Source organism: Oncorhynchus tshawytscha, linkage group LG01 (assembly GCF_018296145.1).
Source record: "Oncorhynchus tshawytscha isolate Ot180627B linkage group LG01, Otsh_v2.0, whole genome shotgun sequence".
Classification (NCBI taxonomy): Eukaryota; Metazoa; Chordata; class Actinopteri; order Salmoniformes; family Salmonidae; genus Oncorhynchus; species Oncorhynchus tshawytscha.
Window position 1 is genome coordinate 75,535,165 of NC_056429.1, and position 23,665 is coordinate 75,558,829.

A 23,665-nucleotide genomic window follows, 5' to 3' on the forward strand; every position below is an offset into this window, starting at 1 on the left:
GAAACAAGATGCTCTGGTCTGAAGAAAGAGATTGAACTCTTTGGCCTGAATGCCAAGCATCACATCTGGAGAAGAGCTGGCACCATCACTACGGTAAAGCATGGTGGTGGCACCATCATGCTGTGAGGATGTGTTTCAGTGGCAGGGACTAAGAGACTAGTCAGGATCTAGGAAAAGATGAATGGAGTAAAGTACAGAGATCTTTGATGAAATCCTGCTACAGAGCGCTCAGGAACTCAGACTGGGGCAAAGGTTTTACATTCAACAGGACAATGACCCTAAGCACACAGCCAAGAAAACGCAGGAGTGGCTTCGGGACAAGTCTCTGAATATTCTTGAGTGGCCCAGCCAGAGCCCAGACTTGAACCCGATCTAACATCTCTGGAGAGACCTGAAAATAGCTGTGCTGCGATGCTCCCCATCCAACCTGACAGAGCTTGAGAGGAAGGATCTGCAGAGAAGAAATGGGAAAACGCTTGTAGCGTCATACTGAGTAAAGGGTCTGAATACTTACAGTTGAAGTCAGAAGTTTACACACCTTTGCCAAATACATTTAAACTCAGTTTCACAATTCCTGACATTTAATCCTAGTTAAAAATTCCCTGCCTTAGGTCAGTTAGGATCACCACTATTTTAAGAATGTGAAATTCCAGAATAATAGTAGAGTGATTTATTTAAGCTTTCCCAGCGGGTCAGAAGTTCACATACTCAATTAGTATTTGGTAGCATTGCCTTTAAAAATAGTTTAACTTGGGTCAAACCTAGCTTTCATCAAGCTTCCCACAATAAATTGGGTGAATTTTGGCCCATTCTGACAGAGCTGGTGTAACTAAGTCAGGTTTGTAGGCCTCCTTGCTCGTACACACTTTCAGTTCTGCCCACACATTTTATGGGATTGAGGTTTGGGCTTTGTGATGGCCACTCCAATACCTTGACTTTGTTGTCCTTAAGCCATTTTGCCACAACTTTGGAAGTATGCTTGGGGTCATTGTCCATTTGGAAGACCCATTTGCAACCAAGCTTTAACTTCCAGACTGATGTCTTGAGATGTTGCTTCAATATATCCACATGATTTTCCTTCCCCATGATGCCATATATTTTGTGAAGTGCATCAGTCCCTCCTGCAGCAAAGCACCCCCACAGCATGATGCTGCCACCCCCCTGTGTCACAGTTGGGATGGTGTTCTTTGGCTTGCAAGCCTCCCCCTTTTCCTCCAAACATAACGATGGACATTTGTCCCAAAAGTACGATCTTTGTCCCCACGTGCATTTGCAAACCGTAGTCTGGCTTTTTTATGGCGGTTTTGGAGCAGTGGCTTCTTCCTTGCTGAGCAGCTTTTCAGGTTGTCGATATAGGACTTGTTTTACTGTGGATATAGATACCTTTATACCGGTTTCCTCCAGCATCTTCACAAGGTCCTTTGCTGCTGTTCTGGGATTGATTTGCACTTTTCGCACCAAAGTATGTTCATCTCTAGGAGACAGAACGCGTCTCCTTCCTAAGCAGTATGACGGCTGCATGGTCCCATGGTGTTTATACTTGCTTACTATTATTTGTACAGATGCATGTAGTACCTTCAGGCATTTGGTCATTTCACCCAAGGATGAATCAGACTTGTGACGGTCTACAATAGCTTTTCTGAGGTCTTGGCTGATTTCTTTTGATTTTCCCATGATGTGAAGCAAAGAGGCACTGAGTTAGGGTAGGCCTTGAAATACATCCACAGGCACACCTCCAATTGACTCAAATGATGTCAATTAGCCTAGCAGAAGCTTCTAAAGCCATGACATCCTTTTCTGGAATTTTCCAAGCTGTTTAAAGGCAGTCATCTTAGTGTATGTAAACTTCTGACACACTGGAATTATGATGGTGAATTATAAGTGAAATAGTCGCTCTGTAAACAATTGTTGGAAAAATGACTTGTCAAGTAGATGTCCTAACCGACTTGCCAAAACCATAGTTTGTTAACAAGAATTTTGTGGAGCGTTTAAAAAACAGGTTGGAGTCATTAAAACCTGTTTGTAAACTTCTAACTACAACTGTATGTAAATGTCATGTTTATTTTTAATAAATTAGCAAACATTACTAAACCTGTTTTTGCTTTGTCATTTTGGGGTATTCTGTGTAGATTGAGGGGGAAAAAAACTATTTTATACGTTACAGCCTCAAATGTAACAATGTGGAAAAAGTCGAGGGGTCTGAATACTTTTCAAAAGCACTGTGTGCATTTCTATAGCGTGCGCTCTCCCGCCAATATGTGCACACTCAGTGAAATGGTTTGCGTTTGATTGTTAATGTATTAAATTCCCAATTACATATCAATAGTAGATTTACTGTTATTTCCTAATCTAATCAGACATGCTTGTTTGGTTACAGTAAAGTCTTAATGCATTCGATAAACAGTACCAGTCAAAAGTTTGGACACCTCATTCAAGGGTTTCTTTATTTTTACATTGTAGAATAAACTATTTAATAACATATTTAGAATCTTTTAGTATCCAGTAAGATACTTTGATTTGTTTAACAAGTTTTCAGTTTAGTAGATGATGCCATGTGTTATTTCAGTTTGCTGTCGTAACTATTCTACAATGTAGAAAATAGTTTATAAAAAATAACCCTTGAATGAGTTGTTGTTTGCAGAGCACAGTGTTACACTTGTGAAAAAACAAATGTTGGTTTATTTCATTCCATTCGAGTTGTCAAAGTCTTTTGTTTGGAGCGCTCCAGTCAAGTAGTTGGGTAAGAACACGCACCCGATTACACATAAAAGTAGGGCTGTAGGCTACCTGGCCTGTGCAATGAAGGCATATAAATGTGCCCATTTGAAGATCTAATAGCATTTCTGATTGGGTTGAAGCACCACCACTAATGAGCTGTGGAGCTTCTCAAAGTAATGTTTCCTTCACCGCAAACAGCAAGCAAACCAAGTCTGTTTCTACATCCATTAAGAATGGCAATTCCTCAATGTATTTGAAAAATCTTTCCAGCCTCTCCCCTTCACACACTCAGCATGAAAGGGAAAAATGTCATGCTCTAATCCTGTGGAAATGTCATAAAATAGGCCTACCTGATTTCTTTTTATCCCTTTCCAAATAGCCTACAGATGTCTGTCCCAAGCTCACTGGTGTCGGAAACTGAGGGCCCAAAATATTTTATACAATGTTGCAAGGAGCTTCAGGCTGGACCCAAGTTAATAGTTGATACAATGTTTAAATTGCGTTGCAGACAGGCCATGCGTAGCCAATGTAGCGTAGCCAATGTGATTTATAGGATATTTATTTTTATCAGGATATTTTCTACCTGCAATATTTTTATTTGTTGGCTTGATAGGCTATTTTTACAATGGCAATAGAAGTCACTTTTTTAGTTTTGTTTCATTTAGATGACAATGATTGAGATTTGACAACATTATTATAAAATCTGATTTAACTGTTGCATGAAAATGTGCATTTGAAAACCATAACGCAGATCAGTAGAAATAGTAAGATAAATTCGCATTCCACATGAGAAAGTTTGCCGACTCCTCATGTAGCCTATTACCGGCAACGTCAGGAGAGTAACGGCAGAATCTGCGAAAGCCCGTAGGAGCGGGAGGAAGATGGTTGGGACAGGTTATCTTGATCTCTGGCTCCCTCTTGAGTCATTTGTGTATTGTTTTTATCAGACAAGCTTAATTCATACAGTATATACAGTAGTTGATTTGATAAAAACAGGTTGGCTGTATGGAAAAACACTTTAGAATGTTTACCAATCAATTGGACATAAGAACTGATTACTTTTGGCCGACCACAATTTTTTTTTTTGGGGCGCTCACTATTAGTATCTTCTTTTAAATAGCTACGCACTATGGAATTCATTATTTTGTACTCACAGCCTCTATTTTGTAGGGGAAGTTCAAGTTTGAGAAGTCTGCATCCAGTTTCTTGGTATATAGTTCAGATGTTTTCACATAGCTCACGCCAAGGTTTTCAACTGTCTTCAACACTGGAATGACAAAACAAGATCAAAACACCATGCAACTTTAGTTTTGTATATAAAAAGGGGAGTCAGACAAATGTATCCAGTTAGTGGTAACACTACTTGCAGAACTTGCAGAAAATACTGACACTCGCGAAGCATTATGACAATCCTGTATCACTTTCCTTCGACAAAATTCTAAAAACTTGGACACTGTCAAGCAGCATGATAATCATAGAAGCAAGATCACGTACATGCCCATATGTCAGTCAGTCAAAAAGAGGGTGTCTTGTCCTGCTCCTAAAATCTTCGCCTGCATTCATCCCACTCATCAGCAACCGAGCATTTGGGTAGGTGCATGCATGTCTAACATTTTGTGCGCAATTACAATGATAACATTTTCTGAAATTGACCATATTAAGTTATATAAAACATAGACCATGGTGTAATGTTTTGCCTTGTTTTGGGGTTGACACTTATGTAGGTAACCAGATATAAAATAATGCAATGTCACAGGTCCAAATATGTGTCATGACAGTGTTATCAGCATATTATGGCAGGTTATGATAAGTTATGTCAGCTGTTACGAGATATTATGTTCATGGTCCTGTCATACCGTGTTGTGACGCTGGGTGTCAAGTAAAGTGTTACCAGTAAGTTCATAACAATACACGTGTAAACCACAACTAACTTAAGGTAGCTAAACAACTTACGTTTCAGCCTGTCCACAGCGAAGGTCTCGAACTCGGAGAGAGAAATGTTTTCGATGGGAGGCTGACCATAGAACTGAAGACAATGTCCATACAGCTGCTCAGTCTGAGAGTTGCCAATCAACTTCTTTCTTCTGCTGTAGAACTGCATGGTTCTTGAAGATGAAGCAAGGCATCTAATTAGGCATCTGTTAACTCATCTATATTATGAGTTAACAAAATGATCTTCTTGGCTAGTACTGTACTCTCTTTGGTTATACGGATTATCTAGTTAGTCAAAGAGAACATCTCTGACAGTTGTGCAAAAGAACTAACTAACACACACTGCCTTCATAATAACATTATTATGGCAAGCTAACGTTAGCTAACTACCGTGCTACTGGTAACTACAGAAAAGTTTGGGGTTTATATTTCACCAGGTACAATAGATAGCTAAAACGTTCTACAATTCCAACAACTTACCGGTATCTCGCTTCACTTAATTTACCAAGCGAGCTAGTTTTGCTTCTGTCTATTTGTCTTGATTCCCGCCAATTACCACACAGCGTTCTAATCTCCGCGCGGGAAAATGACGTAAATGCGTGTCTGTCATTTCCGGTTTTCGCCACACTGACAAAGATATTTATAATTAACCCAAGATAGTTAATCTGTCCCAATTACAGTGGGCAGAACAAGCAAGGGCGTGGGGCAAAGCCAATCACGAGCTAGCGAGATTCTATTGGCGCGTAGTAGCATACGTTTCCATATATCCGTTAGGTAACGCCTCCTCTGTGAAGCGCGCATGTGCACAAACTTAATTCGACCTCGCACACCTTATAAACAACGCAATTTTTTGTTTTACTTTGGCAAAGCTTCAACTCTATAAAACATAGTGCACTGTGTTCATAACAGATTGTAGTTTTGGGAACAGAAAAATGTATTGAAATATATGTTTCATACTCTCCCACAACCCGCGACTGGACTTTCTCTCACTACCATATTTGGTGGTGAAAAAAACTTTCTTAACCGATGCTTCATCTTACTTTTTTTCTGCTTCAGCTTTACGCCGACTCAGTCTCTTATTACATTTTTCCACCTCTAACCACCTATCTAGGATCAGAACACCCTACCCGGAAACTCGGAGGTGGATAGAAAAATATAACTAGGGAAACTGTGAAGTAATTTGAGTAATCACGACACAACCTGTCCACAAACAGACTCGAAATCAGCTAGGATGTGTATTTGACACCTTTTGCATTTCAGAAACTGACCCAGGGACAGAAGGGAGTTGGAGTTAACTGTGGATCTTCTATTGCTCCCGGAAACCAAAAGCCTTTATAGCAACCGGACTGCAGTTGTAGGTTGTCACTAGTAACCCAGCCACAAAGTAAAAAATGGCTATATCGTAAAAATGCATGGAAACTCAAATTAGCCTTTTGGTCTTAATTTAAGGTTAGGGATGTGTATAAAGTGAGCAGTGTGGTTAGGGTTAGCATCTGATTTTATGAATATCAATTTTAGAAATAGGCGGGGTTTATCCATAATAATGACTTTGTGGCTGTGGTAACTTGCCGTTTGTGGGAGAGCCGAGCAAACAGCTAGCAAGGCAGCTAAAATGTCTTGATTACAAATAGTCGCTTTGTGAAATAGAATTAGATGACTTGTTACATAGATCAAACGCGTTGATATTTAGCTCCTCTTGTTGTGTCAACATCGTGATAGTTTTCGCTAGGTATTGTTGAATGACTTGTGACATTGTCTAACGTTAGTGCTAGCAAGCCCAGCTAGATGCTATAGTACACCGGGGAGACGTGCTAGCTAATATTAGCTGAACGTGGAGGCCGGACAATCCATCGTTCTTTAGTTTAGATAGCTTGCTAAATTAGCGTTTCAAATTATTACAAATATTTGCTCGATACTATGGAACAGTTTTCATTATAACTTATATTTATTTTGGTCCAGGAAAAAAACGTTATTTATTATCTTTCATTGCGCAGCAATTCTATTTTAGTCCTGTTGCAGCCACTGAGGTATAATAAGGACGTTTGTATCTGGAAGACAAGAGTCGCACAGTCATGTAACTGTAATGCAGGTAAGATAAACAATGTTATGAGTTTATCACTCGAAATGATACAATTGTTGTCTCAGATATTCTTTGTTTCCATGTTCTTCATAAGGGAGAATGTGTATCAATCTTTGGACAGCCTCCGAACAAATAACACGAATACTAGCTAGCTATTAACGTTAAATGTAAAATTATGAGTTTGCATGAATCTGACATTTATTTAGTGGATTTAAAAAATACAACTTTTTCTAACACTGTTCAGCAAGTCCTAAACCTCTGCAATATGCCCCATCCTCTCGGCTTACTGTATGCAGAATTCCCGGGTGATGTCTTGCTACAGTTTGTACGCCAGACATGTGATAACTATGTTTCCTTTACTGGGCGTTACAGGTACAAACATGTATTTAATATATTTCTCCGTTTTTTTGTAGAACCACCTGCATCTGGACACGGACATTTATAAGATACAAATCTATGGCAGCGTTTGGTATAATCTAACCTGTAACGCCCAGTAATGGATATATAGTTATCACATATCTGGCGTACGAACTGTAGCTAGATGTTGTCTAGTGGTGTAAATGCGTTAGTAGTGCCATTCTGAAGTGAACCTCTTCAGCACCTGCTGTTGATGTTCAGCAATTTGTCAATTAACTGTCTTCCAATTTAAAGTGGGCCATTGTAACCTTCTTAATAATGGAGTGTTTACACAAGTACTGTGGATGAATGCCTGGTTACCAGTTTATTCCTTCAAAGTTCCTAGCCTGATAATCTAACTATGCAGTCTACAGGTAGGCCTAGACATACCAACACGGTCCTCTAAGACCAATGTTTTATTTTATGCTAAATCTATCTAATCAGAGCATATGTGAAGAGTCCATGTAAGGGAATATGTTTTTGTACAGTGAAACATCCAGTTCTTCCAAGGTTTGCTGCATCTGCTGAATTTGAGCAGAATTCCTTTAAGTGCATGTCACTAAAACAGAGTTTGTGAAATCTGAGAGAATGGTAAATTAAGCTGACGTGTCTTTGCATGCAGCTAAGTTACAGCCAGCACTGTATTCAGTTACCTTTGATGAGATGTTGTGGGAGAGGCTCTACTTTGTAACTCAATCTGTGGTCATTCCAGTCGCCTAGTAGCCACATCTACCTAGAATATTCCATGTTTGTATAAGTTGTACTTGTTTTCAGTTTAGGTTACACAAGGACATGGCTTGATTAATAGGTGTCAAGGTAGTGGTTTCATTGTGGTTGAGACGCCAGCCTGTTTAGTGGGTTTTGTGTTTCGGCTCATCCATTTTATGAATAGGACTAGCTGAGGATAACAAACATAGTGCTATGAGCTCTGAGTGTTTAAACTCAGGAAAAAGGCCCACCTTGGCTTTGTGTGTCGTGGAACCCTAGACAGATCAGCAACACATTCCTTGCATAGTCTGAGGTTAAGTCAAACCAGAGCTTTTCACATTGTGAACTAAATGTTTTGTTTGGACTTAAGGTCACTGATAGCGATAGGCCCATAGCACTAGCCTCTGGTATTATTTTGCTACAAAGTTGATGCTTTGTTTAGGCCAACATGTTGTGATATTATTGATCACATTACCAGGCAAGGGGTTTGAGCTGCGGTGGGGATGTTTGCCTGCTCATATCCAGGAGATATGGGATTTAGCTAAATTGTCATTTCCCATAAGACAGCATAGCCTAGTCATCTGGAGCATCGTGACCCCAACACTTGAATCCCAGCAGCCAGGTCCAGGCAGCCAGGTCCAGGCAGCCAGGTCCAGGCAGCCAGGCAGCCAGGTCCAGGCAGCCAGGTCCAGGCAGCCAGGTCCAGGCAGCCAGGTCCAGGCAGCCAGGTCCAGGCAGCCAGGTCCAGGCAGCCAGGTCCAGGCAGCCAGGTCCAGGCAGCCAGGTCCAGGCAGCCAGCCAGCTACCTAATGGAAAAGTGTGTGGGAGCAGAAAGATCGAGGCAGTGACTGAGCTAAGTGAAGCTGACTGTACCATGTAAGGATGAGGAATCCATCAGCTGACGTTACCTCAGAGGGCTGCAGCCTGGAAATGTATGCACTCGTTACTGTAAGTAACTCTGGATAAGAGCGTTTGCTAAAAGACTAAAATGGCTAATATTTACACTCCGCTGTAAAACAGCAGACCGGAGGGCCAGCAAGTGATGGTTTTATGGGAAGACTGAGGAGCAGTGAGGTAGAAAGTGTTCTCCTCAGCTAAACAAAGTACATCATATTGCTGAACAAACAGAAGGATGTTTTTATGTGGGCTAGGCTCGTCAGTCAGCGAGACTATAACTTGGATGTTGGAGCTGCAGAACGACGCAGGTTTTGTGCAGAGAAAATAACAATGGTAAGACCTTAAGTCAGGTTTATCAACATGTAAAACATATGTTTGTGTCATTGTGTCTCTATCAGGAGGTGTCTAACTGATCCAGTGCCAGCCCCTCTGAAGTAACACCAGACTGACTGGAAGTGTGAAGAAAACCCAGCAAGACATAGTCATGTTGGAGGAGGACATGGAAGTGGCCATCAAGGTGGTGGTGGTGGGCAATGGTGCGGTGGGGAAGTCCAGCATGATCCAGCGCTACTGCAAGGGCATCTTCACCAAGGACTACAAGAAGACCATCGGTGTGGACTTCCTGGAGAGGCAGATACTGTAAGGACATTTTCTATTGGCAGTGTGTCTTACAAATAAACTGAGTATACAAAACATTGAGAACACCTGTTCTTTCCATGACATAGATTGAACAGGTGAATCAAAGTGAAAGCTATGATCCCTTATTGTTGTCACATGTTAAATCCACTCCAATCAGTGTAGATGAAGGGGAGGACAGGTTAAATAAGGATTTTTATTTTATAGGAGAACCCTGGCATCCATGTCTAACGAACTGTTTTAGGTAACTGTGTTTTGGCTCAAGAAAGACTTTTTTAAGGTTTTGGCCTAAAGCAAAAAAAGTGCTTCCCAAAACTACTCATTATCCTTATCATTCCAGTAAGTCTATTTTCCTTATTTTTATGCTTAACAGATGTGAAGCAAACCCATAACTCAAATGTAGAGTGTCAAGCGGTATTTCATTCAGCTGTTTCTGAATAAGGCAGGATAATGGCTTTGGTCACATATAATGGACATGCAGTGCCCAGATGTATGAGGAGGCATAGTTATTCTCAGGAAATGCCAGAGAACTCTAACTGCATTGAATAATAGAGGCAAAATAGCCAGATGAAGGTGCGCTCACTGAAAGCTTAAATTGTGTTTATACGGCAATAAAGATGTGGAGGACATTTGACTGTCAGTACACTATCCCTCCTCTAGCGCATAACTGTTGTATGAGTAGTATCAGGTATGACAGTCAACTAGAAATATATGCACACAATACAAAGTATTTAAAATCCCTTTTCTGTTCCTTTTCCAGGGTGAATGATGAAGATGTGAGATTGATGTTGTGGGACACAGCAGGGCAGGAAGAGTTTGATGCCATCACCAAGGCCTACTACCGCGGTAAGGCTCCTCACTCACAGGGAAGGACATGATACTCCTTCACTGGGTCTGTCAGAGGTCATTTTTCAGTATGGTTTTAGCTATTGAACTGCACCAGTATGTCCAGATTTTATTTCTGGGGGGAAAAGAACACAACAAATACAAACTGGAGTGTATGGAAATTGAACAATAGAAATAATACATTAAAAAAACGTCACTTTTTCAGGGCACTGTTTTTCAAAAATAATTCGTAAAAATCCAAATAACTTTGGATTGTAAAGGGTTTAAACACTGTTTCCCATGCTTGTTCAATGAACCATAAACAATTAATGAACATACACTTGTGAAACGGTCGTTAAGACACTAACAGCTGTCCCGACGGTAGGCAATTAAGGTCACAGTTAAGAAAACTTAGGACACTAAAGAGGCCTTTCTACTGACACTGAAAAGCACCTTATCTGCGTGAACGTGCCTTAGGCATGCTGCAAGGAGGCATTAGGGCTGCAGATGTGGCCAGGGCAATAAATTGCCATGTCCTTACTGTGAGATGCCTAAGACAGGGAGACGGGACGGACAGCTGATTGTCCTCACAGTGGCAGACCACGTGTAACAACACCTGCACAGGATCAGTACGTCCGAACATCACACCTGTGGGACAAGTACAAGATGGCAACAACAACTGCCGAGTTACACCAGGAACGCACAATCCCTCCATCGGTGCTCAGACTGTCCGCAATAGGCTGAGAAAGGCTGGACTGAGGGCTTGTAGGTTCTCACCAGACCTCACTGGCAACAACGTCTCCTATGGGCACAAACTCACTGTCGCTGGACCAGACAGGACTGGCAAAAAGTGCTCTTCACCGACAAGCCCTTTGTCTCACCAGGGGTGATGGTCGGATTCGCGTTTATCGTCAAAGAAATGAGTGTTACACCGAGGCCTGTACTCTGGCGCGGGATCGATTTGGAGGTTTAGGGTCCGTCATGGTCTGGGGCGGTGTGTCACAGCGTCATAGGTCTGAGCTTGTTGTTGCAGGCAATCTCAACGCTGTGCGTTACAGGGAAGACATCCTCCTCCCTCGTGTGGTACCCTTCCTGTAGGCTCATCCAGATGTGACCCTCCAGCAAGACAATGCTACCAGCCATACTGCTCGTTCTGTGCGTGATTTCCTGCAAGACAGGAATGTCAGTGTTCTGCCATGGTCAGTGAAGAGCCCGGATCTCAATCCGTCTGGGACCTGTTGGATCGGAGGGTGAGGGCTAGGGCCATTCCCTCGGAAATGTCTGGGAACTTGCAGGTGCTTTGGTGAAAGAGTGGGGTAACATCTCACAGCAAGAACTGGCAAATCTGGTGCAGTCCATGAGGAGGAGATGCATTGCAGTACTTAATGCAGCTGGTGGCCACACCAAATACTGACTGTTGCTTTTGATTTTGACCCCCTCTTTGTTCAGGGACACATTATTACATTTCTGTTAGTCACGTCTGTGGAACTTGTTCAGTTTGTCTCAGTTGGTGAATCTTATGTTCATACAAATATTTACACTTAAGTTTGCTGAAAATAAAGGCAGTTGACAGTGAGAGGACGTTTCTTTTTTTGTTGTTGAGTTTATATATACAAATCAGTTATTTGATTTGAAAGCGTGTGTGTGCGCTGTGAAGATCCAGCATTGTGTTGACAGCTGGTCTTTGTATGTGTTCCAGGTGCCCAGGCGTGTGTTCTGGTCTTCTCCACCACCGACAGGGAGTCGTTCGAGGCGGTCGGCAGCTGGTGGGAGAAGGTGGAGCTAGAGGTGGGAGACATCCCCACTGTGCTGGTGCAGAACAAGATTGACCTTCTGGATGACACGATGATCAAAAAGTAATACTTCCTGTGACTAATTTCCCTTCTTGTACTTGGCTTGTTGTATAAGATGCATGGTTTGTAGAACATAAATCTTAATTAGATATTCTGATATTTCAAGTATAGCAGAATTGATCAGTAATCCTTGCTCTTTTTCTCCTGGTACTATAGTGAAGAGGCAGAAGGTCTGGCCAAGAAGCTCAAGTTGAGGTTTTATAGAACTTCTGTAAAGGAGGACCTCAATGTCAATGAAGGTGAGATACAGAAATTGTGTTCAACTAACCAGTTAAAATAACTGTTAGGAAAGATGCAATGGGAATCACCCAGTTGTTTTACATTTTATTTTTCTACCATTTCTTCTTTTCAGTTTTCAAATACCTAGCAGATAAGTATCTGCAGCGACTCAAGCGGCAAACCGCAGAGGAGCCCGAGGCAGTGCATACAGCAGGCAATAAAATTGGTAAGCATCCTGATAACCATGTCAGTTAGTCCAGACCTCTGGGATTGATTTGTACCACAGGCCACAGAGGGATTTTGTGTCGTACTGCTAGTTCTGCAATGATAGTTAGTGTTTTGGCTCTTTTTTTCCCCACCAACAACATTAAAACCTTACACTCGTGGAAATTCTACATGGACATGCCCACATTGAAATGGTTCTTACCAAGAAAATAATAAAATGAAGACACATTTATGTATAACTTTTGCATTTTATATTTACTGTACATTTCTCATTTGTCCATGACATTCAGTAACATGACGACAACTTTCATGCAAAATGTAGGGTTCATACAACATAGGACAAAAAAAGTAAGATGTCTGTCTCCGGGCTCTATTTTAATAAAATGTACCTAATAGCACTTCGACATCGGATGATGTAAAAAAGGGCTTTATAAATACATTTGATTGGTATGCACCAAATGGAGTAAAAAGTGCTTTCAGGTGAGCTTACCGTGGCAAATTTTATTCACAATATGGTGAACATGGGCTTATAGTGTTCAGAACAACTCAAAGTAAACTTTGATACTGTAAATTGCACGTGTTTTGTTGTAACTTTTGTGTGTCAGAAAATAGTCTTTAAAGTTGTATCACTTAATTTACAAATTTCTACCCTAACAGGCGTTTTCAACACCACAAGTAGTAACCTATCTAGTCAGAACTCCAGCAATGGCCGTGAAATCATCAGCTTGCGGCCCCACAAACAGAGGACCAAGAAGAGCAAAAACCTCTTCAGTAGCTGCAGCCTTCTTTAGAATCAATCCATTCCCTTCAATACTGTAAGTTTTGACTGCCATATGTGAGGGAAAGAGTCTTGATTGATGAATGGTTGTGTATTATAGGGGTAGATTCTTTCACAGACCAAAATCTGCATAGAACACGGTATGTTATATCAATTTGAGCTCAACCTAGATCTAATCTGCACCTGCACATTGTGCCTATCATGACGTTGAGCATCTTTACAGATCCAGTCAAGCCTTTGATTCGCATGGATAGATGGGAGATCTAAAGCACCAGTATGGCAAAAGTAACAATAGTCCTCCTGATGGCTGCAATGGATACCAAAACCTATGTTGTAGCATGAATGGAATTCTTGAAGCTTATCTTTTGGGAAATTGAGGTTGGGCGTTGCAGGGTTTTCCCCATTTACACCCTTCAACATGTTGTAGGGAAGGGTTACATTCTAGTTCACTAACAAGGCATCTTTGTATGTTCATATGTGATTTTTACAGATTACCATTTGTGCATTTGACTGTTCATCTGTGCAATATGTTTATTGTAAGAGATATACTGATTATTTTGTACCATATTTTGTTTAAAATATTAATGGAATATGGTTCAATCTATGCTGTATATTGTGGATAAAGACTTTTGTTTTCTGAAAGGTATTTTTATATGAATTTTAAGTGTTTAACAAATGTTTGCAGACAATGACTTACCTAAAACGTAACATAGTGCCAAATAGTTTCTTAACCTCCTTTTATTGTTGAAAGAAATGTACATATTTTAAGGTGAAAGGTAGGAGTGATTGGTAGTTGTATGAAAATACTGAATTACAACAAAGACCAATAGAATGTGCTCTTATATTACCAAATAAAATTTGAGATTCGCACAATAAGCTCTCTACTTGAGTCACAAAATTATAAAATGTACTGATCTTATAGAATGGATGAGCCAGTGAAGTGTTTTGTTACACAGACAATACCAATCAATATATAGGATACTAGAAATCACAATTGTTTACATATTGCAGCATTTAAATTCTATACAGTTGAAGTTGGACGTTTACATACTTAGGTTGGAGTCATTAACCTATTTTTCAACCACTGCAAATTTCTTGTTAACAAACTATAGTTTTGGCAAGTTGGTTAGGACATCTACTTTGTGCATGACACACATACATTTTCCAACAATTGTTTACAGACAGATTATTTCACTTATAATTCACTGTATCACAATTCCAGTGGGTCAGAAGTTTACATGCACTGTGTTGGTTGTGTCTTTAAACAGCTTGGAAAATTCCAGAAAATGTCATGGCTTTAGAAGTCTCTGATGGGCTAATTAACATAATTTGAGTCAATTGGAGGTGTACCTGTGGATGTATTTCAAGGCCTACCTTCAAACTCAGTGCCTCTTTGCTTGACATCATGGGAAAATCACAAGAAATCAGCCAAGACCTCAGAAAATAAATTGTAGACCTCCACAAGTCTGGTTCATCCCTGGGGGCAATTTACAAATGCCTGAAGGTACCACGTTCATCTGTATAAACAATGGTACTCAAGTATAAACACCATGGGACCACGCAGCCGTCATATCGCTCAGGAAGGAGATGTGTTCTGTCTCCTAGAGATGAACGTACTTTGGTGTGAAAGGTGCAAATCAATCCCAGAACAGCAGCAAAGGACCTTGTGAAGATGCTGGAGGAAACGGGTACAAAAATATCCCTAGTAAAACGAGTCCTATATCGGCATAACCTGAAAGGCCGCTCAGCAAGGAAGAAGCCACTACTCCAAAACCGCCATAAAAAATAAAAAAAACAGACTACAGTTTGCAACTGCACATGGGGATATATATTGTACTTTTGTAGAAATGTCCTCTGGTCTGATGAAACAAAAATAGAACTGTTTGGCCATAATGACCATTGTTATGTTTGGAGGAAAAATGGGGAGTCTTGCAAGCCGAAGAACACCATCACAACCGTGAAGCACGGGGGTGGCAGCAGCATGTTGTGGGGGTGCTTTGCTGCAGGAGGGACTGGTGCAATTCACGAAATAAATGACATGAGGATGGAAAATTATGTGGATATATTGAAGCAACATCTCAAGACATCAGTTAAAGTTAAAGTTTGGTCACATATGTGTCTTCCAAATGGACAATGACCCCAAGCATACTTCCGAAGCTGTGGCAATATGGCTTAAGGACAACAAAGTCAAGGTATTGCAGTGGCCATCACAAAGCCCTGACCTCAATCCTATGGAAAAGTTGTGGGCAGAACTGAAAAAGCATGTGCAAGCAAGGAGGCCTTCAAACCTGACTCAGGTCTGTCAGGAGGAATGGGACAGAATTCGCCCAAGTTCTTGTGGGAAGCTTGTGTAAGGCTACTCAAAACATTTGACCCAAGTTAAACAATTTAAAAGGCAATGCTACCAAATACTAATTGAGTGTATGTAAACTTCTGACCCACTGGGAATGTGATGAAAGAAATAAAAGCTGAAATAAATCAGTGTCGGCAGCGTAGCCTAGTGGTTAGAGCGTTGGACTAGTAACCGAGAAGGTTGCAAGTTCAACTCCCCGAGCTGACAAATCTGCTGTTCAAGGCAGTTAACCCACTGTTCCTAGGCTGTCATTGAAAATAAGAATGTGTTCTTAACTGACTTGCCTTTTTATTTTATCTAGTATTATTCTTATTATTAGACATTTCACATTCTTAAAATAAAGTGGTGATCCTAACTGACCTAAGACAGGACATTTTTACTAGGATTAAATGTCAGGAATTGTGAAAAACTGAGTTTAAATGTATTTTTAAGGTGTGTGTGTAAGCTTCCTACTTCAACTGTATGTGCTTTATTTGTTTTTACTGTGGTACAATTGTAACATCTTTAATGTGCTCATATTTGTGAGTCTATGTATATTTGTTACATTTTTACTGAACAAACATATAAACGCAACATGCAATAATTTCAATTATTCTACTGAGTTACAGTTCATATAAGGAAATAATTCATTTGAAATAGTCATTAGGCCCTAGTCTATGGATTTCACATGAATGGGCAGGGGCGTGGGCCTGGGAGGGTAGGCCCAGCCAATCCGAATGAGTTTTTCCCCTCAAAAGGGATTTATTACAGACAGAAATACTCCTCAGTTTTATCAACTGTCCGTGTGGCAGGTCTCAGACGATCCCGCAGGTGAAGAGCCGGATGTGGAGTTCCTGGGCTGGCGTGGTTACACGTGGTCTGCGGTTGTGAGGCCGGTTGGACGTATTGCTAAATTCTCTAAAATGATGTTGGAGGTGACTTATGGTAGATAAATTAACATTAAATTCTCTGGTAACAGTTCTGGTGGACATTCCTGCAGTCAGCATATCAATTGCACGCACCCTCAACACTTAAGACCTCTGTGGCGTTGTTTAACAACTGCACATTTTAGTGGCCTTTTATTGTACCCAGCGCAAGATGCACCTGTGTAATGATCATGCTTTTTAATGAGCTTCTCGATGTTCCACACCAGTCAGGTGGATGGATTGTCTTGGCAACGGAGAAATGTTCACTAACAGTGATGTAAACACATTTGAAAGAAGTAAGCTTTTTGTGCACATTAACCATTTCTGGGATGTTTTATTTCAGCATATGAAACATGGGACCAACAGTTTTGACATGTTGCATTTTATATTTTTGTTCAGTATATATTTGTTAGTTTCGGGAGAAATGAACACTACATTATTGTTTCAAAGAAATATCAAATTTCATGTGTGATTGAAAAGAGATCTCATAATTAATGGTCTCTTGATAGAATGTTCTTAACATTATGAACAGAACTACAGGATAGCTTTGTAATGGCTTCATTTTCTCACCTAGTTATCATGCTTGGATAGTGTTCTCTTTCCACTGACCGCTATGATGGCTTTTCTGAGGCAAGACTAGTAATTCCTGCTCTAATTTCACTGTAGGACAGAAAGGAACGTCTTTCTTTATACTGTGTTCGTCATTATAACTTCTAGTTGCCCATTAATACTATTCACAAATCAAAATGGCACCATGGTTATAAGTACATTCTACTGTATATAGTCTGTGTATATATAATTTGCATGCTTGCCTTGTTTTTTTTTCTTTTTCAAGTGAATGAATATGGAACCACAGTTTAATGCCACAAAGCCTTGTCCATGTATGTTTACATTCTCATTCATTGTGTATCTTTAAACATATTTTTGTTTAACTAGTTTGATTTAAGGACTCCTGCTTAGTAAATATTGTAAATCACACACCATCCCTTAACAGTTGCTATTTGTAAAAATGTTCCATTTTGTTCAAATGGACTAAAGGCACTTTAACAATGAGATGTTTTAATGATGTTTGTCTCCTGAAAATACACAATGTTTATATTGACCATTTTAATGAATTAATAATTAAATCAGTTACCATTCTTATAATATATGGTCAAGTGCTCTTTCACTCAGGTGTTGTGAGAATCACTGTAATCCATTTTGATGTTATTACATTTTGCAGATGGCTTACTGATTTATTACATACTGCTTCCATGAACTTGGTTTGTTTCTAGATAACCTAGCCTGAGTGCCAGACTGTTTCTGCTCTCTTTCCAACTCCTTATGGAATTGCCATGCCAAACATTGTTTGTCAGCTTAAAGTAGGCAAGAGCACAATATACCTGGGACCAGGCTAAAGACATAACTAAATGTTACATTTTGTCAGAATTGTGTGACACAAAGTAGTAGTTAGAGTATATCTCACCTAGTTTGTTAATTTCTATTACTTTGATTTAAGTGTCTCAAGGTGTGCCACACATGCAGTACTTGCACCTGCAGCTTTGTTGAAAATCTGTTTGATGGTGATCTAGCATAAATAAAATCTGTTTGGTGATCTAGCATGAATAAAATCTCTATTTTGATTTGTTTTCAACATTTTCTGTAATTTCCTCTTTTTACACAGCTGATAGTAAATCTTAATGTACACAGTTTTATTGTAAAATGTTAAATGAAGCATTAAAAAATAGGAACGTATTAGCTACACTTAAAATATGTTTATTTTACCCACCTTTTCAATTGTGTTTGGTTTGTTAGAATTACAGGTAGAAACATTGCAATGAGACCATCCCCCAAAGATTGTAGAATAACAATGTCTTTCAGCAAGTGGAATACATAAATCATATTTATTCAAAACATCAGTGACTTGTTTTGAAAAACCTAAATGTGTGTGTTAATGGACATCTAAAATGACTGCCTAGTATTACATATATGCATGTGCTGTGCATGTTGCTCACTTTGCACCTGCATGTGAAATGCCTATTTATGATGTATTGACATAGTACATTGTCTCTAATGATGTCTGTGACCACAGCAAAGAGCTCTCACGGATACCGTTACTTTGGCTATTTCTGGAGTGGTTGTTCACAATTATATATGTACCTAACACATCCCTACATAAAGATATGAACCTTCTGTTTTGAGTTAAGTTGTGACCTATAATCCAGGTTTACTGTAATGATCTGAGAGTAGCAAAACATGTGTCAAAGATACCAATGTCAAGGATTAACACTTAAGATGTAAGTGATCATACTAAGATGATTAAACAAAAACAATTTAGATGCATTTTGAAATGCCTAAATGAGTGACAGCCTGTGTGCTTATTGCAACTAGATAAGGCAGTGTGCGGGTAACTTCACATTCAGAAAAGAAAAATGTGACTGTGCAATAATTTGATATGCAATTTGTAGTGACGGTTTGAATGTCACATTAGTGTTCGTATCATCGGTGGCACGTTTCGTCTCAATATTGTTTTGAGCGTTCGTTTTAGGTGCCCTACAGCATTCTACTCATGTCTTCTGATTGGGTGTCGATTAAGATTTAGTCTAAAGTGCATTACTGTGGCTTGGAAATACAATTACATTTCTAAAGAAGGAAAATAATTAGTAGTAAAACCTTTTGTCATCATTTTGATGTTACCAGATTGATTTTAGATGCAGTATAACGTTAGCTAGCTAGCTAAGATTAAGGGGAGATCACTGGATTTTAGCTAGCTAATGTTAGCATTGCTACCTACTTTTATTAGGGGGGGGGGGTAAACAGTATGAGTGCCATCATTTGCCATTGGCACTGTTTAAGTCTTCCACTTTCTGATGATCCATTATCTTTATATTCTTCTCAGCATTATACACATTTCTTATCAGACTTTCAAGCCGCCTCTTGATTTTCTTCTGATCTTCCAAGGCGCAGGTGATGACGATCGTCTGGAATTTTGTATCGATAGGAACAGGTGGTGCTTCGGTCACACAGGCAGCGTGCAGTGCCATCAGGAGCTTTCTGGCACCATCCATGTCGTCAAGCAACTTTGCTGCAATCTCATCAATCAAAGAGGTAGCCTTGTGTAACGCATCCTCCTGTGTGGAGTTCCTTAAGGTTTCTACTGAGATTTCAACTGTTAGCGTCCTACCCAGAAGACGATTAGCAGTTAAAGATAGTTCCTCTCGCTCTCCTGAAAAAGAGAGATATAGGACCATGCTATCAGAGGTGGGTGTTAACAGGTCAGTTGACTCTAAAGTAAAGGTTTGTCCGACATACAAAAACCTAACAGAAGTTCTAATGTCAAGAATTCCTGTCTATGCCAAAAATGTAGATCGGCTATAGGCCTATGTCCCCAACACCCCAAATGAATGGAAAAGATGAACAGCGAATGGAATTGCATGGTGTCTACCTTTACCATTAATTTTGGATTGAGGTAGGCTATATAGCTGGGTTTGCACAAGATATGACAGGTCTTGGACTCAACACAAGACCCATTTTTAGATCTAAAAACATCTGACAAACTTTGATTGGCGTGAACTATCCCTTCAAATAAGAATTTCAACCAGTTAAGTGTCCCTTCTAATTCAACCAAATGTAGGCCTATGAAGTAGTCATCAGGCAGAAGTAATCTGATGACTGTCAAACAACACAAAGCCTACCGTCACAAATGCTGCGCATTTCTTCACTGTTCTTTATGGATTGTATCAAATCCAGTAAGCACTCTCTCTCCTGTTCCATTGAAGTTGCGACTTCACGTAAAGCCTCCACCCTAAAACAGATGTCATTGTCATGAGATATTTCGATAGAGTATAGTGAGTGTAGGCCTACGTGACTCAGAGACTGTTGTGAACATATTATCATCCCATTGCTACAACTTTCTCAGTGTTTATTTTTGTTTTTTTAATTACTGTTTAAATAAGGCTATTCATTTGTTATTTTAGAGGATAAATACCGTAAAATATTAAAATAAACCAGACGATAATAAACGATAAGGTCATATTCTGCACTTTAGTGTGCACACATGTATTCGGGGAACTTTCTTCCTTCTTCCACTGTCACCCTTTTCTATGTTTAGAATCCGTTTAAAACAGCTGTCACATGGCACATGTAGAGATTGTGTAGCCTAATAGGCTACTGTGTGTATTCCTTAAAGTTCTTAGCCAAAAAACATCTGATACCGTTACATACAGTATTCATGCCGTTAGACTAGCCTTCTGTAAAATACCTTATTTCCAGCTGGTCCAAACTTTCAAGTAGTTGTCCAGAGCGATCTGCCATAGACATTGATCTGCTGAATTTGCCTTTAGCCGCTTCAGTCATTTTAGCGTGGTGGATTTTCGCTTGAGCCATGGTTAGTTAGTATAATGAACTCCCTCCAGATTCAATTCCAATGGACACTTTACGGTACACTACTAGATGGTCTCTGGAGTGCAATCTAGAGGCTTCTGTCTGACAGATAGCGCCCCAGAGTAAACATTTCCAAACATGGGCTGGAACGTCCCTTTCTGTTCTAACCAACCCCTCGGACAGGATTGAGGAGTACACTTCGGGAACGTTCAAGAAAATGGGATTATTTCTGCACTGCAGCCAGTAGAATGACCTGGGGGGGACATATGCATTTTAAAAAGTATTCCCTCGTTTTGTCGATCACAACGTACTTATCTCATAATCACGACATAACAAAAGTGGACATATTGATGATAGATTGACAGTATGGCTGAGGCGGCAGATCCCATGGTGGAACAGAGCAAATGTTTTTAGTGATTGCAACACTACGGGATTGTACTGTATATTTCATGCTAACATCATGCTTTCGTTTGTGTTTAGAGCTCATTATCTGTTTATAAATTATAAGCAAGCTAAATGTCCCTCACCGTGAGCAAAAAGCTATGGGGCATCAAAGCCCTTGTGGGGCATTTAATCCCAGAATGATGCCTCACAGGCTGTGTGTCACCCCCAAGACCACAGCCAGTTGCATGCAAGAAAAAACGCAGCTAACTTTATTAGTATTGTGAAAGAGCTAGCTAACTAAACTCAGCAAAAAAAGAAACGTCCTCTCACTGTCAACTGCGTTTATTTTCAGCAAACTTAACATGTGTAAATATTTGTCTGTAAATAAGATTTGACAACTGAGACATAAACTGAACAACTTCCACAGACATGTGGCTAACAAATTGAATAATGTGTCCCGGAACAAAGTGGGGGGGGGGGGTCAAAATCAAAAGTAACAGTCAGTATCTGGTGTGGCCATCAGCTGCATTAAGTATTGCAGTGCATCTCCTCCTCATGGACTGCAACAGATTTGCCAGTTCTTGCTGTAAGAGGTTACCCCACTCTTCCACCAAGGCACCTGCAAGTTCCCGGACATTTCTGGGAGGAATGGCCCTAGCCTTACCCTCCGATCCAACAGGTCCCAGACATGCTCAATGGGATTGAGATCCGCCCTCCACCTCCAAATCGATCCCACTCCATTGTACAAATCTCGGTGTAACGCTCATTCCTTCGACGATAAACGCCAATCCATCAGTGAAGAGCGCTTTTTGCCAGTCCTGTCTGGTCCAGCGACGGTGGGTTTGTGCCCATAAGCGACGTTGTTGCATGTGATGTCTGGTGAGGACCTGCCTTACAATAGGCCTACAAACCCTCAGTCCAGCCTCTCTCAGCCTATTGCGGACAGTCTGAGCACTGATCAAGGGATTGTGCGTTCCTGGTGTTACTCGAGCAGTTGTTGTTGCCGTCCTGTACCTGTCCCAGTACAACCCTGTTCGGATGTACTGATCCTGTGTAGGTGTTGTTACACGTGGTCTGCCACTGCGAGGACGATCAGCTGTCCGTCCTGTCTCCTTGTAGCGCTGTCTTAGGCGTCTCACAGTACGGACATTGAAATGTATTGCCCTGGCCACATCAGCAGTCCTCATGCCTCTTTGCATCATGCCTAAGGCACATTCACGCAGATGATCAGGGACCCTGGGCATCTTTCTTTTGCTGTTTTTCAGAGTCAGTAGAAAGGCCTCTTTAGTGTCATAAGTTTTCATAACTGTGACCTTAATTGCTTACTGTCTGTAAGCTGTTAGTGTCTTAACGACCGTTCCACAGGTGCATGTACATGAATTGTTTATGGTTCATTGAACAAGCATGGGAAACAGGGTTTAAACCCTTTACAATGAAGATCTGTGAAGTAATTTGGATTTTTACGAATTATCTTTGAAAGACAGGGTCCTGAAAAAGGGATGATTTTTTTGCTGAGTTTAGTTAGCTAGGTAGTCTTGTTAGCCAGTTAGCTAGTTCGTTATCTATGGTGGTTGTTAGCTTGCATAACTGATATACATACAGTTGAAGTCGGAAGTTTACATACACTTTGGAGTCATTAAAACTTGTTTCCACTCCACAAACTTCTTGTTAACAAACTATAGTTTTTGCAAGTCGGTTAGGACATCTACTTTGTGTATGACACAAGTAATTTTTCCAACAAATTATTTAACTTATAAATCACTGTATCACAATTCCAGTGGGTTAGAAGTTTACATACACTAAGTTGACTGTGCCTTTAAACAGCTTGTAAAATTTCAGAATATTATATCATGGCTTTAGAAGCTTCTGATAGGCTAATTTACATAATTTGAGTCAATTGGAGGTGTACCTGTGGATGTATTTCAAGGCCTACCTTGTATTTCAAGGCCTATCCCAACCTTGAAGCACTAGGGTGGCAGCATCATGTTGTGGGGGTGCTTTGTTGCAGGAGGGACTGGTGCATTTCACAAAATAGATGACATCATGAGGATGGAAAATTATGAGGATATATTGAAACAACATCTCAAAACATCAGTCAGGAAGTTAAAGCTTGGTCACAAATGGGTCTTGGAGAAGCCATCACAAAGCCCTGACCTCAATCCTATAGAAAATTTGTGGGCGGAACTGAAAAAGTGTGTGCGAGCAAGGAGGCCGACAAACCTGACTCAGTTACACCAGCTCTGTCAGGAGGAATGGGCCAAAATTCGCCCAACATATTGTGGGAAGCTTGAGCAAGGCTACCCAAAACGTTTGACCTAAGTTAAACAATTTAAAAGGCAATGCTACCAAATACTAATTGAGTGTCTGTAAACTTCTGACCCACTGGGAATGTGA

The 23,665-nt window shown here is 40.3% G+C and overlaps 3 protein-coding genes across 5 annotated transcripts in view; 1 reads left to right on the forward strand and 2 right to left on the reverse strand.

Moving 5' to 3' along the window:
• prim2 (DNA primase subunit 2) overlaps positions 1–5,285 on the reverse strand; it is a 100,854-nt gene extending 95,569 nt beyond the window's left edge. The window contains exons 1-3 of the mRNA XM_024430266.2: positions 5,131–5,285; positions 4,672–4,823; positions 3,873–3,985 (exon numbers count right to left, since the gene is read on the reverse strand). Of these exons, the coding sequence (XP_024286034.1) occupies positions 3,873–3,985; positions 4,672–4,819 (261 nt within the window). The 5' untranslated portion in view covers positions 4,820–4,823; positions 5,131–5,285. The remainder of the gene's footprint in view (positions 1–3,872; positions 3,986–4,671; positions 4,824–5,130) is intronic.
• A 480-nt stretch (positions 5,286–5,765) lies between these two features.
• LOC112256778 (ras-related protein Rab-23) lies at positions 5,766–14,143 on the forward strand. Of its 3 annotated transcripts, XM_024430300.2 has the most exons (8): positions 5,766–6,739; positions 9,130–9,370; positions 10,128–10,213; positions 11,892–12,048; positions 12,202–12,284; positions 12,398–12,490; positions 13,147–13,304; positions 13,491–14,143. In XM_024430300.2, the coding sequence occupies exons 2-7, from the start codon at positions 9,216–9,218 to the stop codon at positions 13,278–13,280; spliced, it is 708 nt and encodes a 235-aa protein (XP_024286068.1). In that variant the 5' UTR covers positions 5,766–6,739; positions 9,130–9,215; the 3' UTR covers positions 13,281–13,304; positions 13,491–14,143. The 3 variants fall into 3 exon arrangements, with proteins under 3 accessions (XP_024286068.1, XP_024286060.1, XP_024286050.1); XM_024430292.2 differs by lacking the exon at positions 5,766–6,739 and adding an exon at positions 7,257–7,500 and having other exon boundaries at positions 13,147–14,143; XM_024430282.2 differs by lacking the exon at positions 5,766–6,739 and adding an exon at positions 8,588–8,782 and having other exon boundaries at positions 13,147–14,143.
• Positions 14,144–17,319: 3,176 nt separating this feature from the next.
• Positions 17,320–21,079, reverse strand: LOC112256799 (BAG family molecular chaperone regulator 2). Its single transcript, XM_024430312.2, has 3 exons — positions 20,766–21,079; positions 20,200–20,309; positions 17,320–19,730 (listed from the first exon to the last, which is right to left on the reverse strand). Exons 1-3 carry the CDS (start codon positions 20,888–20,890, stop codon positions 19,336–19,338), a joined length of 630 nt encoding a protein of 209 aa, XP_024286080.1. The 5' UTR covers positions 20,891–21,079; the 3' UTR covers positions 17,320–19,335.
• Between the last annotated feature and the right edge of the window lie 2,586 nt (positions 21,080–23,665).

Excerpts from the sequence above, each read along its gene's own strand:
- LOC112256778 (XM_024430300.2), top strand. The coding sequence starts at position 9,216 with ATGTTGGAGGAGGACATGGAAGTGGCCATCAAGGTGGTGGTGGTGGGC. Across the intron at positions 12,049-12,201 it reads GATGACACGATGATCAAAAA|TGAAGAGGCAGAAGGTCTGG; the intron begins GTAATACTTCCT and ends CTGGTACTATAG. Across the intron at positions 12,285-12,397 it reads GGACCTCAATGTCAATGAAG|TTTTCAAATACCTAGCAGAT; the intron begins GTGAGATACAGA and ends TCTTCTTTTCAG.
- LOC112256799 (XM_024430312.2), bottom strand. The coding sequence starts at position 20,890 with ATGGCTCAAGCGAAAATCCACCACGCTAAAATGACTGAAGCGGCTAAA. Across the intron at positions 20,310-20,765 it reads TTGGACCAGCTGGAAATAAG|GGTGGAGGCTTTACGTGAAG; the intron begins GTATTTTACAGA and ends CATCTGTTTTAG. Across the intron at positions 19,731-20,199 it reads AATGCGCAGCATTTGTGACG|GAGAGCGAGAGGAACTATCT; the intron begins GTAGGCTTTGTG and ends TCTCTTTTTCAG.